This window comes from Anguilla anguilla, chromosome 12 (genome assembly GCF_013347855.1).
Source record: "Anguilla anguilla isolate fAngAng1 chromosome 12, fAngAng1.pri, whole genome shotgun sequence".
Taxonomy (NCBI): domain Eukaryota; kingdom Metazoa; phylum Chordata; class Actinopteri; order Anguilliformes; family Anguillidae; genus Anguilla; species Anguilla anguilla.
Window position 1 is genome coordinate 35001528 of NC_049212.1, and position 15558 is coordinate 35017085.

The 15558-nt window shown below is 40.4% G+C and overlaps 2 protein-coding genes and 1 long non-coding RNA gene across 5 annotated transcripts; all 3 read right to left on the reverse strand.

The window, feature by feature from the left end:
• Nucleotides 1-3695: 3695 nt before the first annotated feature.
• On the reverse strand, nt 3696-8480 carry LOC118210331. 2 transcript variants are annotated; one of them, XR_004761833.1, is made up of 5 exons: nt 7660-8480; nt 6747-6795; nt 4699-6400; nt 4159-4456; nt 3696-4035 (listed from the first exon to the last, which is right to left on the reverse strand). It is a non-coding gene; the product is annotated as an uncharacterized LOC118210331 (long non-coding RNA). The 2 variants fall into 2 exon arrangements; XR_004761832.1 differs by lacking the exons at nt 6747-6795; nt 7660-8480 and having other exon boundaries at nt 4699-6737.
• A 1186-nt stretch (nt 8481-9666) lies between these two features.
• Nucleotides 9667-13432, reverse strand: LOC118210329 (indolethylamine N-methyltransferase-like). Of its 2 annotated transcripts, XR_004761831.1 has the most exons (4): nt 12872-13432; nt 12211-12418; nt 11290-11815; nt 9667-10569 (listed from the first exon to the last, which is right to left on the reverse strand). XR_004761831.1 is itself a non-coding variant. In XM_035386425.1 (3 exons), the coding sequence occupies exons 1-3, from the start codon at nt 13026-13028 to the stop codon at nt 11389-11391; spliced, it is 792 nt and encodes a 263-aa protein (XP_035242316.1). In that variant the 5' UTR covers nt 13029-13432; the 3' UTR covers nt 10970-11388. The 2 variants fall into 2 exon arrangements, 1 of the variants encoding a protein (XP_035242316.1); XM_035386425.1 differs by lacking the exon at nt 9667-10569 and having other exon boundaries at nt 10970-11815.
• Nucleotides 13433-13717: 285 nt separating this feature from the next.
• LOC118210330 (nicotinamide N-methyltransferase-like) lies at nt 13718-15294 on the reverse strand. Its single transcript, XM_035386426.1, has 3 exons — nt 15123-15294; nt 14720-14927; nt 13718-14340 (listed from the first exon to the last, which is right to left on the reverse strand). The coding sequence occupies exons 1-3, from the start codon at nt 15277-15279 to the stop codon at nt 13914-13916; spliced, it is 792 nt and encodes a 263-aa protein (XP_035242317.1). The 5' UTR covers nt 15280-15294; the 3' UTR covers nt 13718-13913.
• Between the last annotated feature and the right edge of the window lie 264 nt (nt 15295-15558).

Consider the following 15558-nt stretch of genomic DNA (forward strand, 5'->3'; position numbering starts at 1 on the left):
TGGACAATCATGCAGGAAGACATACAAGCTAGTAGAAATAATAAATAAAGAAGGCATGTTCTACAACTTTTTAAGAATTTCAAAATATTACATGCCGCAATTATGTCACAATAAAATTAGTTGTTTTCTTTATTTGTTTTGTACCACTGATTGAACTGGAACCAGTGGTGTGTGAGACTGCGAGAAAGGAATTTTGGAATTTACTAAGGACATATAGGTATATTGACATATAAACTTCAGTAAGCTGATAACATTTGTAAAAGAAAACAGCAGCTATTTTGACTGGAGACAGAAATGTGTGGTATTAGCTCACAAAGTCCCATAAATATTGATAAACGGGTGTTGCATAACTTTGCCCGCTCAAGTGGAAAACCTTCACTGTTCCCTGAGCTGTGAAATCACTCCCCCACCCCTCTCTCTCTCTCTCTCTCTCTCTCCCCCCTCTCTTCCTCTCCCCTCCCCCCCTCTCCCTCCCTCTTTCTGTAAAAACAAGTGATATTTGCTGAAAAAAGGCTACTATAAATAAAAAAATGTAATATCCTGGAAGATGGCCATGTAAGAAAATCACAGAATAATGAAACTTATATTCCTGCTTACTGCAATGCACGGTTATATTACATTAAGTTCAGACTGAGAATAACATCAGCTGCCTGCCAAATGCACTTTGATGCAGTATTTGTCTTAGCTGCTGGGCTGGCATCTCATATAAATTCCTTTTAGGTTGGTTATAACTGCAGTACATAATATCACTACACTAGAATTGTTGATCAATAAATACTGCACAATTTTGCAGATCATTTTCTGCTGCATTCATGAGTCCTGTCACAGCCCCAAATAGACTCAATTTTTTAATATCCCTGATAAGTATGATCCTTGAAGGTCAAACTGACGCGTGAAGCTGGCCTTCACAGCTTCTGAGCTTACCCCAGCCATCCTTCAAATTGCAGGCGAACTTTCCATTCATGTTTGTGTTTTGCGTCTAAATGAAAGATTCTATCCCAAAATTTCCCCAAAGTTCAGCTTGACTACCTTACAAGGGTACAGCTCAGACATTAGTTGTCCTGTTACCACACATTGGCTCCAACTGATTTATCTCGATTGTTGATTTCCTCAGGAAAATGTCATTTTAAATTGTGCTGACCGTTTGCCTAGAACAGAGGACCACAATGGAAACCATGATTTATTGTGTCCAGTTTCCTCATGTTTTCTGTGCATATGCTTGTTGCCATCAAACCTATGTATATTTTAAAATATGTCAGATTAAATTTATCAATCTATCTATAAAGCAATGTGTGATAGCATGCTTAATTTTTATGTCCACACTATCATAATTCATGCTGAGTGACATTCTCAGGGATGTCGACAAATCCTTGCTTTTTCACCATGAATCAGAGGTGGATTAGACATATGACACAATTTATGATGAACAATTTCTCTGAAAAAGCTCATATTCCTTCAGGTTGTATCTGGCTAAAATACAAATAGTAGAGTAGGCCAAGGCGAATGAAATATAAAAGGCAATAACTTATGAAGAGTATGTTCTCAGAAACAAGGCCAGGTTGAAACCTAGTATATGGCTGGACCTAACACACGTGATCCGGCCGACCAATGGTGTAACTTCATCACTCAGCCACAGACATTCGCGTTTGTAGGACTGGCCCCGCTGTTGCGGTCCAGCCAAAAAATCTATGATAATAATCGGACACAGTTTTTTTTTTTGACTGGAGCAGTTGCTGTAGAAAGGAACGCATTGTGGCAGGAGGGACACCTTTAACTCAGCCAGGATGTGAACCATCGCTCCGCGTGTCACCGTCGAAGCGGAAAACGGGAGCTGAGGGGAGCGGAAAATGCGGACGGTCTCTCATTTCACGCGCCTGACCTCGCCGCCGCCGTGGCATCGCTGTCGGATAGAGGCCGTTTAACGAGGGGAGGATCCGAAGCGGAATGCCGCCGCCCGCGAGAGATCGCCGCCCGCGACGCTCGCGGCAGACCCGCCGTCTGAGGGGTTCTGCACTTTAAACGGTTTCGCCGTTTCCCCTGTGGTGAGCCACGCCGTTACCCACAACACCTCCAGGGAAAAAAACCCCGAAACGACATGGAAATTTATTCATTAATCAAACGCCGTCTGCCCAAGCCTCGGCATTCCGGCATCCACCTGTCCGTTTAATGGCAAACAGCTAATACCTGCTAATCCGTGTGTTCGTTTGCATACGGCACGTGGTGCTTTCATCACCGCTAAGGAGGAAAAATAAGCCCTAGCTTTGCCCAGACTGGGGCTCAGACACAGAATGTCAAGTACGGGAAGGGGGGGGGGGGGGGGGGGGGTCTCACAACACTGTAAATATTTTTCACAGGTGGATGAATGACCTTCACAGTGAGTCAATGTTCTCATTTTTTCCCCCTTCTCACTGAAAGGATAACCAAAGTACCAACGCAATGAAAGAGGTGGCAGGAGAGCAGTCCAGGACTTTCACTCTGATAGACTTTGATGGGTCTATTGATATGGGTGGGCAGCATCAAGGACCAGGGTCAGGCATGCAATGACAGGGGTGTGTCAACAGTTAAACGATTTACACGTGACAAAACTCTGCTCCCTGTCGCCCCCTTCTGGGCCGGTGCAAGATGGCAGTTTAAAAGGGCTGAGAACTGCTCCACAACATCACGCTCCACAACCATCCATTCATCCATTATCTACACCCGTCCATTCCTGGCCAGGGTCGCGGAAGGTGCTGGAGCCTATTCCACCATGCATTGGTGGAAGAGGCAAGAATACACCCAGGACAGTTTGTTCCACAACCAATCCTGAATAAATAGATCCCTATTCACTGACTTTTCTGCTAGCATTGTGAGTGAATGGTGTGTGCCCTACGATAGACTGGCAACTTGTCCAGGGTGTATTCAGGTCAGGTCAGCAGGTCAGAAACTTCTGTCAATATCTAAAATATCCTTCAATGCACACAAAAACTGTCTGGATCAATTAAAACTATAGTAAAGCTTAGTTAATTTTTAATCTCAGAAAGTGAACTATCCCTTTAATGACATTCAAATTTTTAAACAACTTTTTTACTTGTGAAAATATATTGCTATAAGATTTCTGTGCTCACACAATAATTAACTGCTACAACCCGAACTTGCAATGGTCATTAGCTTTAAACCTCTGTCACCATCCTGCAGGTTTTCATTTTAATCCTAATTTGGCACACCTGATTCTACTAATTAGCAGCTCAACGAGATCTCTAGCTGTTGAATGAGGTGTGCTTCGTTAGGGTTGGAGTGAAAACCTACAGGACGACAAATCTCCAGGAACAGGGTTGGGCAGCCTTGTAATAAATAAATGATATTATGAGTAGCATATGATGCTTGACCCTGAAAAGCCTTAAATGCATTTTGAGCTTACTGTAAACCCAATGTAAACTGAAACAATAATGGGTTTTAAACGGAAGGGCTTCACTGCAGCTCATTTGATTAACAAATACTGTATATGACTAAAATGTTCTTAACAGAAAGTTGGATCCTCTCCTCTCTCTCGTCTTGAATTTACACAGTCAGTCCTAACATGGGTTCTACGCACCATTTGCCATCCCATTCCTTTCACTATCTCCTTTAGCAAAATGTTGAGGACGTGCATCACAAAATACAGTGTCCTCGAAAACCATTCAAAAGTATCAGCCACAAAATATTCTTGACTCACATCACAGTGTATAAATCTCCATGTGTTTTTATCCTTCTGAGACACCGTAGCCAATGGCAAGGGATTACAGGAGTAAATGTTAGTCTGATTTGCCTTCAGTAGACCAACAGCCAGTTCCCTTAAGATTCATCACAGTGCGTACTAATTAGAGCGATAGCACAACGAGGGAATTAAGAATTCTCTCCATGCAAAGATTTTCAGCAAAACAAAAGGTCGGACACGAATGGCTTGCTTATCCTCCACACTTATAACTGACAGAAGGAAATGCAGAGTGATGTAACACCACAGTTCACAGCAGGCCAGGGGGGCAGCTCCACACCGCTGTCAGCATACAGTCACCAGACCTGCAGCAAACCAGAAAGGTTAATGTCAAATGCAGCTGCCCTCCACGCCAAAGTACTCTCTCTCTCTCTCTTTGTCTCCCCCCTTTTCTCTCCCCCCCCCCCCCCCGAGTGAGTATTAGTTACCCTCACTCCTGCCAGAGGACTTCACAGATCAGCGATGACACAGACTGCTGATGTAACTGCCAATGTCGGGAGAAGTTATTTTGGGGCAAGAGAATAAAATTAACGAAAACAACACCAACGACAACAACAAACTAAAATGCCCCCCCCTCCCCTTCCCTCCTCTTCAGGGTGAGTCGAGCATCTGCCTTCTGGTCCCACTCTTGTCTCTTGGAATGAATCGGATTCAGAAACACGTTCTGATCTGGGCTCCAGGAACACGCTTCCTAGGGGAGGGAGGACAGGGATGTACCAGGGAGGTCTGGAAGAAAGGAAAGACAGGAACGCTCCACCCAAACACTTGCTAAAAATACTGACTGTGAACTTCACAGCACCGTCCCCGTGTTTGGGGATTTTCATCTCCCTATTATTCCGTGTGATAGCTCATGCCGTAGAGTAATCTAACACACAATCTGACTGAAGCCATGTGTATAGTAGCCTATAAACAGAATATTTATATATATATATTTAGATTTTTTAAAAAAAGAAGAAATATAAGGGTACCCTTGGCAGAAATTCCGTTGTTATGGGGGTGTCTCCAGACAGTTGAATCTCCCAGCTGTATACATCCTGTTAGACACGTTCACTCAGAAACGGTGTTATCTTTACAGCCGCTGGCATGCCCAACACGCCAGGGAAGCACAGATGTTGCATCACCACGGACCTGGAAATAAAAACCAGCCTGCTGTGTAAACACGGTTCATTCCAGTGCCATCCAGAACAACAATAACAGGAAGAAGCGCCAAATATGAAAAATATGTAAATCAGATGCTGTCGTCCAGAGCACAGCAACGGCATTCTCAAAATCTGATTCCACAATGTTTAGTCCAATGTATAAATATATCGGAGAGAACATTACCATACGGAAGGCAAGACCTCTCAGAGGTGTCTTGACCCCGAACTGACCCTTCGGAAAAGAAGTGAATGACCTTCAATTTGAACTTCTTAAAGTACAATGTAGCCTGAGTAGCCTGTCTAAAAAGCATTGTTCCCTCCAGAATATCAGACTGGACTGGTTCTCACAAGATAACGTATGACAACAGGAGCACCAGATGAACGTACAAAACCGACTGCATTTTCATATTGCTCATAACAATGCGGAGAGGTACATTTAGATTTTCCATGGCAGGTGACATCAACATTGCCATTCTGCATATCTCCAAAAAGGTTTAACTAAAAAAAATAAAAAAAAGATGCAGCACATATTCCAGGATTGATCCTCCTCCTTCATACCTGAAAGGGGAAAACGCAGTATTCTGTAACCACCTGCCGCTGGAGAAAAATGTCAGCAGTGCTGTCTGTAGTCACGGAGATAAGCATGGCAGAGAACCCTTGCATTGTGTGGGCTCCAATAAATGAACTGCAGATTTGCAAGTGAATGGAAAGGGAAGATTGTCTGAATAATACGATCAGGGAAAGGGCAGGGAAATTGAAGACATCTCACTTAGATTCGCTTCTTGCATTATGCTGTAATTATTTGCTTTATTACTCGTCTACCTTATAAAGTAAGACAAGGGGAATCTTTGCTTTATAAAGTGAAAACAGCCTTTGATTGTGGTCCCCAGCACCGCACAGGCAGAACAGAAGAAAGGGCTGCTCATATGACTTTTGCAGACAGAAATAGACGACCACAGAGGTCATCTTGTTTGGTGGCAGCTTTTATGCTTATGCTTCTTTATGGCCAGTTCTGTTTCCTTTATGGTTGTTATAGCTACGGTTGTTACAGACTGCCACATTTAGAAGCCTTCTTCATTTTGTTCTGAGCTTGATACTGCTATCTTCCAGCTATACAACAATTGATTGATGTTTTTAAGAAGGGTAGACATCAAAGTTGTTGTTTTTTTTTGGGGGGGGGTATCTATGAATATTTCACTGTGTAGATTGCAGCTGATCTGCTAAATCCTGATCAAACCATTTAAAATACAGCACGCAAATCATCAATGTGATGGAAAATGTGAATTTTTAGTGGTGCAAAGGATAGATTGCGTTTGGATGCTTTGAGTATGAATAAAGGTGTGTGCAACTATTCAGATATGCATATACGTTTTTATAAAGCCCATGTTCGAGATGCATGAATACATGCTATTGAAAAAACAGCATTAATCTGGCATCACTAGATTAATGGGTAACAAGAAAAATGGGCCTGATTTCCCCTGCCTAATTCTTCTGCACAGTGTAAAGGATGTACCTTCTGGGGTAGCCTAGCCTGAAACAGAATTAAGAATGAATTAGCCTGGAATTTGTCATCGATAAAAGCTTTCTCTTGGCAATCAGTTCAATATTTATGTCTCTCAGTTCACAAGTGGAATGTTATTCATTGGTTATTGGTATCTTAATGGGGTCAGACAAATCTTTAAACAAGTAATAATTGTGAACACTAATGCAAGTGAAATATGCAGCAACTTCAGTTGTTGTGAAAAGGGGTGTCTTTCTGTCATTATATATGGGTCCTGAATCAATCCAGAATAAACACTGAGAAGCAGAATGTGCATGACAGTGGTGCACTGACAATATCCAGACGGCCAGTTAACACAAAACATTTACAGACTTACCGAACATGCGCGCGGTTTTATTTCCAATTTTGGGGATCATACAGGTTGTCTTCAAAGAGGAGGAAAAAGTATGTGTTAGCTGCCGAGGGCCAAAATTAAAAATAGACATGTCGTGAGAACAGATCCAGACTGGCTGAGCGATTAAGTGATAATTTCTTTATATTTTGCTAGGGGGAAAAAAAACATTACTGAGAACAGTTAAACATGAAACAAGTTATGGTTTTGTTGAGAGTGCTAAAATTAAATAAAGAAATCTGTCAGTTGTTTATGTCAGTGAATTAGTTTGACCTGCAGAGCCTTCAGGTTTCTTGCTCAATTTCTTGCTCATGGCATTTTCAAATTCGGTCTCCGTGACAACGCTGAATAATTAAATTTAAATTTGAATCAAGACACCAAACGATGTAAAAATTTGGTCCCCTTTAGTGGATGTGTTTTTAGCATTTCCAACAGATGTAGGTCAAAGTGTTTGATATTCTCCCATCAAGCCTAATTGAATTGGATTGAAAGAGTGTCAAATCACTTTACAATGTGCCCCTATGTGTGTGTGATTGTACATACACAGTTTAAACTAAAAAAATCTGATGTGTTGGAATTTCCTTGACTAACACTTTAATAATAATAATACTACTAATAATAATAATAGCAACAACAACAACAATAATAATAACTTTATTTACAAAGCTCATTTAAGAAAATGGTGCTTTAAAAAAAAATAAAACTAGGATGCAATGCACACCCCCGTCTGAAAGCCCCCACTGTCCACCTGAATCGGTTAACACCTTACCCTGATCAGAATCATTTTGCTCCGTCAGCCTACAGGTATCGCTCATTGCCAGATTTGAATGTAAATACCTCAAGGTGATTGGTCAGAGTTAATTAGTTTGTTGATGACTGGCTACCTGGAAGCAATCACCTTGACATGAATGGGCAGAGAAAGAAGCCACCATCAAAGGTAAATGCAATCATCTCTGTGGATCCACAAGCTGTTATACCTGTGTGCAACAAATGAACATTCCTTTTACGCCTGTGTCAGTAGCAGTCCTTCCAATGAATCAGACTTTAAAGAAATCTAACTCTGCACTCTACAGTGAGAGGAAATCTTCACTTGGAAATTAAAATACTGCATTAAAGCCGCAGTGCCTCAGAGCAACGATTAAGCCGTTACGTAGTTTTCCTCTTGGTGAAGAATTAAGCTCCATAAAGTAATTTCCCCACAATCTCCTCTCAGTAAGTGTACTTAAAAGTCTCCATTCCAAATTGATTACACTGTATGCATATTAATGTCTAAAAAAATGACTTTCCCTGTTTAGTCTCAACTTCTGAATAATGCAGCTTCTGCCTGAGAAAAATAAATACATTTTTTTAAGATTACATCAAACTTGTTAAAATGTAAATTACATCAATCAACCCAAATATAGCGAAATTCCTACAATCCGGTTTACCATCTTAATCAACGATTTGCGCATCATTTATGGAAGTCAGTCATCCTGAACACTGAACGATGCGTTTAATGGCATGGTTCTGTTTCTGATAAACAACATTAGGAGCACGGCAACAATATTCGGTGTATTAAAACATTTTACAGCAACTGTTCAAAATCAGCTATTAACTGATTATAGGTCATCATCCAAGTGAGTTACAACAATAATCTGTCATATTTTGTAGCTACAGGGCTGTTTTTTTTTGTTGGTATTTTGTTTATATTGTTCTTCTAATGAATGTGTCGACCTTCATTTTTCGATTAGTTATTTCGTTTTAGATGCCTAACGTTAGAAACAAGGACCTATTATTTATTTATTTATTTTTTTATTTTTTTATTTTAGCGCAAGTCCACATAGTAGTACGGTTTCCGGTTTTTTCTTCTTCTTCGAAGAAAAGCATAGCGTTGAAGTCTCGCAATGCTGCCTAGGTCTACTTCCTGGATTTGTAAAGGTAAGCAACAAAACATCGTAAAATATTAACAAAACGAAATAACTAATTGAAAAATGAAGTTCGACACATTCATTAGAAGAAAATTAGAAATAAAATAAGCCCATATGTGTTTTAAAGTGTAGCCTAATTCCCCTTTAACTGCACAGACTTCATCCCCTACACTCTCTGCATCTTTCTGGTTCCAGTCGACCCATTACTGGACAGAAAGCTATGCTCGCGCAACTATGTGCTTATTCACACAGGACATTCTTACCGGTAATTAGCGTGGGGCTAAAGCTCTGCAAGCTAAGTAGTTAGCAAAGGAAAGTGAACTGTACAAAGGCCTGTGTGGTCGGCCTAGTGCAAACACGAAGCTGGCAGTACAGCAGTGCAAAGGACTGGGGTTATAACTAGCATTACTGATCAGAAACAGCAGTTAGTGTGACAACAGACAACGGGGGGGGGGGGGGGGGGGGGGGGGGGGGGGGGATTTGATTTAGAGTGTATTGTACACATGTAAGAAATTGCCCATTATAAAATGCAGCTGAAAATTGTCGTCCGAGAGAAGTGTTCTTAATTAATTCCGAAACAAAATGATCGAGGTCAGCAGTAAGAAAAACCAGTTTAACAGTATGGCAATTGTATAAACGTTCTCAGATCATCCTTTCTGTAGATTAGTTATGGTCGTATGTGAACCTACATAAGCAATGTTTAAAAACGTTAATTTACCACCGAGATGGCAGTTTCAAGATTGATAAATATTGGCGAGGTACCAAGAGATTGTTATTGTGTGTCTGTTTCACCATTGCTGGAGCAGCAGGTCACCAGAACAGGTGGAACGGAGGAGCCAGAGAGGGAGGGATAGAACTTGAATACCACATTCAGCAAGTGAGATGACTTGAATGAATTTTTATGAATGAAAGTTTTGATGTACTGACTCGATTGTACTGATTCATTTAAATGAATTTAACTACATGTATGCACAATAAAGATGGGCACATGCTGCAGGTGAATGCTAAAACTTTTAATATGATTAATCCATTTTCAATATAAAAATAATATTTTTTTGGGGGGGAAACAGATTTTTTTTTAACTTCAGAAAGTAATATGATATGCACAGTAATATAATATCTCACATTCTATATCAAGTGAAACTAAGTGAATGTGTTTTTGTCAAATTTTATCCTGCAACATTTACTGTAACTTCACAGAACAAGTCAAGCCACCCTTTATTTAAAGTGCATTTCACAGATGTCTCAACACACCGTATGTTTAAAAACATAAAAGATTGTAAAAGATGATACATAGTGATTGGGCAACAGCATAACAACAAAACCTCAAATCAAGGGGTTCATAAGAGAGTTAGAAAAAATGTGTTTTAAGTTTACTTTAAAAAAAATAATAAAAAAATAATAATTATATAAAAATAATATAAAAATATTAACACAACTTGCATGGTGAATTGATGGGGGAAGGGCATTCCGATTGCCGATTTATTTTGTATGCACGGTGTTGACCTGCTTAATGGAGAAGCCCAGGTTCCTTAATGTTTCAATGAAACTCTGACTAAGAACCAAACGAGAATTTCTCAACTAAATAAACTCCCAATTGTTGTAAATGTATTATATTATTAAACATTTTCAAAGGCTGATTATCAAAAATAATCCCAATTTAAATTAAAATTTGCTGATCGTTCGGTTTTTTTGATAGCTACTGCTTACCATCCAATAAATCCTCCAGAAAGTGGAACATACCTCCCCAACCTTAGGCTGCTCTCTTCATAACCTGTAATGCCGACGAGTTTTGCTGTATTCCGCGAGCGCCATCTGCTGGCTGTTATTGTGTAATGAACCCACTCTCTTCGGAGCGCAGGCAGTCTCCTAAAGATTGACTACGGCAACTGGCAATCAACCTTTCGCCGCTTGTTTGCTGAGGTTTATCACGAGCATTCATGCATTCAGCAACCTAATTAGGAGCCTAATAACTAACCTCAGTTTTTAATTTGATCAGTTAAAAAAAAATATTACCTAAATGAAATTGTTTTCAATATAACACATTAAGTGCAATGGCAATTTGATTCTTCATGGCATGCATGGTAATTTCTGACAATGTGGCTTAAGAGATTTCACTAATTCCTATAAACAAAAAAAGCACTGAATTAAGAAAAATTAACAGCTTGTTAAAATTCTGGGATTGCAATTGTGGTTGGAACGATAACCAGTGTACACAGAGGGCCCCCAGAGCCAAGGTTGAGAACCACTTGTATAGACAACTTCTTTTTTCCCCTATAAAGAATTCAGTCAGAGATTACGTGCAATTACAGAGATCATTTTTCATTAATAGATAACTACAAATTTGCCAGATACTCAGGAGATTCAGGCAACAGGCCTACATCCTTTCACTGCTGGCACAGTCAAACTGCATGGCACACATAGCAACGATGAGATGGTCAAAACAATACTTAGAACAGGAAGTGCAACATGCACGAGGCGGGTCCTCATCTGGATTTTTTTTTTTTTTTTTTTTTTTTTTTTTTTTTACTTCAGAGAGTAATAGCACATGCACAACAGGCTACATACAAGCTCTTTTGCAAATGATTTAATAGTATCTCACATTCTGGAGCAAGTGAAATTCAGTGAATGTGTTTTTGTCTAATTGTATCCTCTAACATTTACCGTAAGTTCACAGATGCCTTAGCATAGGAAAACAAAATCCTTAAGGCAACTCAAACCTATTTCGTTTTCTGAGCAACAAGATAAAAAAAGGCCTCAGCATCGTAATATTCTTTGTCGGTTTCTTTTGGATGCAGGGTGTTGACCTGCTTAATGGAAAAGCCCAGGTTCCTTAAAGTTTCTTCAATGCAGCTCTGACTAAGAACCAAACAAGAGAATTTCTCCTGCCCCACAAAGTAGAATGATTCATTGAGAACACCAATGAGCACCAGCACACCTCCAGGTTTAAGGAGTGCCGCTATACTTCCGAGAGCACGCCGGTATGTCTCCAGGTCCTTGCAGGCTGCCTCCAGACAAAGACTAGACAGTATGCAGTCTGCTGGTTCCATCGTCAGAGGGTGGAAAGGGTTCTCCTGCCGAACGTCACATCTCTGCACCTGCTTCACTATCTGCCTAAGCCTCTGTTCAACCTCTTCTGGTGACCTGCTGCTCCAGTAAAGACGAAACAGACACAATAATATTCTATTAACACCTAGCCAATATTTACTCATCGTCAAATTGTCATCTCAACAGGGGATGGCGAGCAATACACACATCTTTAAACATTGCTTATGTGGGTTCACATACATGCATAGCCAATCTACTGAAAGGATGATTTAAGAAAGTTTATGCAATTAACTTTCTTAAATCTACTATTAAGCTGGTTTTTCTTTTTTGTGTTTCGCAATTAGTCAAGAACACATTTCTCAGAGGACAATTTCCAGTTTCATTTTATAATGGGCAATTTCTAATGCAATCCTAATTGCATACACAGGAAAGTCTGGATTTTGTTTCATATAGCCTACATTATATTACTAATACAATTTCAAGCTACACAGTACCTTCCGCCTTCTAGCTCACAGACAAACTCGATGGTGGGACGCCAGTCAAAACAGCCTTCCTCGTTCCTCAGCCACTTCTCAATCTCCCTGCGATTGCTGTCGGTGAAGTCTGACACCACTATTTCTTCAAAGTATTTGCTTGCACTTATGATACCATGGATTGTAGGTCCACATCCTATGTCAATTAACTTCTTGCCTTTGATGTTTCCTGAAATGAAAAACAGCAGGCTAACTTGCAAAATAATGTAAGAATGTTCGTTGAGGAAAACATGCCAATCAGCGTTTCTATGCCTGTCATGTGTCGATCCGAGATAAGAACAGAATTATGCCTGTCATGAACGCCAGCGGCAGAGTAGCATAATCGGTAAGGAACTTGTACAGGTCACAGGTTTGATTCCCGGGTAGGACACTGCCCTTCTACCCTTGAGCAAAATACTTAACCTGTATTGCTTGAGTATTTGTCCAGCTGTTTAGACTGATGCAATGTAAATGCTATATAAAAGTTGTACAGTTCGCTGTGGATAAGAGCGTCTGCTAAATGCCTGTAATGTGATGTAATATGACGATCCGAGATAGGAACATTAAACAATCCCAAATCACAACTTTCACCACATACCAACGACAAGCGTTTGGTTCGCGAAGACTTCAGTGGCCTACTTACCCGATGAAAATGTCTCGTGCAGTTTCTGTAGCACAAAAGGCAAAAAATCGTCGCCACTACTGGGACTACTGTAGTAGGCACTGAAATATTCCCTGCTGTCAAAATGTCCCTGGTAAAACTCGCCTTCTGTAAATATTACGCGGTCTGAATCATCCATAGTTGTTGGCCTACAATGCTTTTCTAAGTGCCTGTGTTTTAAAAAAAAATTTAACTAACGTCTGATGGTGCTGGATCGTTCAAAAACGACGTTTCTCTGATAACACTAAGGTAGCCTACGTTTGTTTTGAATGCTTTCAGCACTTCCTGGTAGGAGTTCCGTGAACTTTGAGCGCGGATATTTCAAGTGGGAAACTTTCCAACTTCAGGGCTCCGTCCGAATAGTCTTTGGCTGCGTCCGAATAGTCTTTTTTGCTTAGAAAGATTCCTAAGTTAGTGAAATGACCCAGAAGTATCTAAATGGCAGCCATGATAAGAGCTGTTCGAAATCTCTACGTCTTTTCACCACTGGCACATGCAGTCTAACTGCATGGCACACATAGCAACAATGAGATGGTCAAAACAATACTTAGAACAGGAAGTGCAACATGCACGAGGCGGGTCCTCATCTGGGTGAAAGTACACTACAGATAAAGTACAGAAAAAGAGATTAAATGACATTACTGTAGATTTATCCACTCAACCCTCTGTGTGTCTGGATGATGTCATCACTTCTCAGGAGGTCATCTGAGCAAATGCATGCACAATAAAGATGGACACAAACTGCTGGTGAATGCTGAAACTTTTAATATGATGAATCCATTTTCAATATAAAACTAATATTTTAGGGGATATATATATATATATGTATTTTTACTTCAGAAAGTAATATGACATGCACAGTTATTACAGGCTCTTTTTCCAAATGATTTAGTAATATATCTCACATTCTGGAGCAAGTGAAATTTAGTGAGTGTGTGTTTTGTCTAATTTTATCCTCTAACATTTACCGTAAGTTCACAGATGCCTTAGCATAGGAAAACAAAATCCTTAAGGCAACTCAAACCTATTTCGTTTTCTGAGCAACAAGATAAAAAACTGCCTCGGCATCGTAAAACCCTTTGTTGGTTTCTTTTGTATGCACGCTGTTGGCCTGCTTGACGGAGAAGCCCAGGTTCCTTAAAGTTTCTTTAATGAAGCTCTCACTAAGAAACAAACAAGAGAATTTCTCCTGCCCCACAAAGTAGAAAGATGCATTGAGAGCACTGATGAGCACCAGCACACCTCCAGGTTTAAGGAGTGCCACTGTACTTCCGAGAGCACGCCGGTATGTCTCCAAGTCCTTGCAGGCTGCCTCCAGACAAAAACTAGACAGTATGCAGTCTGCTGGTTCCATCGTCAGAGGGTGGAAAGGGTTCTCCTGCCGAACGTCACATCTCCGCACCTGCTTCACTATCTGCCTAAGCCTCTGTTCAACCTCTTCTGGTGACCTGCTGCTCCAGTAAAGACGAAACAGACACACAATAATATTCTTTTGGCACCTAGCCAATATTTATCAATCTTGAAACTGCCATCTGGATGGTAAATTAGCATTTTTAAACATTGCTTTTGTAGGTTCACATACAAGCAAAGACAATCTACTAAAATGATGATTTGAGTAAGTTTCTACAATTACGAGCATACTGTTAAACTGGTTTTTCTTTTTTGTGTTTCGCAATTAGTTAAGAACACATTTCTCAGAGGACAATTTCCAGTTGCATTTTATAATGGGCAATTTCTAATGCAATCTAAATCGCATACACAGAAAAGTCTGGACTTTGTTTCATACACAGATGCATTATATTACTAATATAACTTCAAGCTACACGGTACCTTCCGCCTTCTAGCTCACAGACAAACTCGATGGTGGGACGCCAGTCAAAACAGCCTTCCTCGTTTCTCAGCCACTTCTCAATCTCCCTGCGATTGCTGTCAGTGAAGTCTGATACCACTATTTCTTCAAAGCATTTGCTTGCACTTATGAGGCCATGGATTGTAGGTCCACATCCTATGTCAATTAGCTTCTTGCCCTTGATGTTTCCTGAAATGAAAAACAGCAGGCTAACTTGCAAAATAATGTAAGAATGTTCGTTGAGGAGAACATGCCAATCAATGTTTCTATGCCTGTCATGTGACGATCCGAGATAAGAACAGAATTAACCAATCAGAAATCACGACTTTCACCCCACACCCATGACAAGCGTTTGGCTGGCAAAGACTTCAGTGGCCTACTTACCTGATGAAAATGTCTCGTTCAGTTGCTGTAGCAGAAAAGGAAAAAATTCTTCACCGCTATTGGGACCCCTGTAGTAGGCCTTGAAGTATTCCCTGCTGTCAAAATGTCTCTGGTAAAACTCGCTTTCTGTAAATGTTACATGGTCTGAATCATCCATAGTTGTAGGCCTGCTGAATGTTAGTTGAAAGTGAAGTTGAAACAAGTGTGTGAAAGAGATGAGTTGTTCACAAGCAATGTTTCTGTACTAAAGTCTAAAAAACACTAAAGACATGTATTATGTATTTATACGCTCTATAGAATCCACCCACCCAAGAGAAGGCTCTCGGGATGGGCCGGGGTTGTTTTTGGGGAGGCGTCAGATGTTAGGTCCTTGTCATATAACGAGGCGAGACCAGTTTCTGAGCCAAGTCACTCCTGAGGTGCGCACGTACGTAAT

Excerpts from the sequence above, each read along its gene's own strand:
- LOC118210329 (XM_035386425.1), bottom strand. The coding sequence starts at position 13,028 with ATGGATGATTCAGACCGCGTAATATTTACAGAAGGCGAGTTTTACCAG. Across the intron at positions 12,419-12,871 it reads GCACGAGACATTTTCATCGG|GAAACATCAAAGGCAAGAAG; the intron begins GTAAGTAGGCCA and ends TTTTCATTTCAG. Across the intron at positions 11,816-12,210 it reads TGTGAGCTAGAAGGCGGAAG|CAGGTCACCAGAAGAGGTTG; the intron begins GTACTGTGTAGC and ends TTACTGGAGCAG.
- LOC118210330 (XM_035386426.1), bottom strand. The coding sequence starts at position 15,279 with ATGGATGATTCAGACCATGTAACATTTACAGAAAGCGAGTTTTACCAG. Across the intron at positions 14,928-15,122 it reads GAACGAGACATTTTCATCAG|GAAACATCAAGGGCAAGAAG; the intron begins GTAAGTAGGCCA and ends TTTTCATTTCAG. Across the intron at positions 14,341-14,719 it reads TGTGAGCTAGAAGGCGGAAG|CAGGTCACCAGAAGAGGTTG; the intron begins GTACCGTGTAGC and ends TTACTGGAGCAG.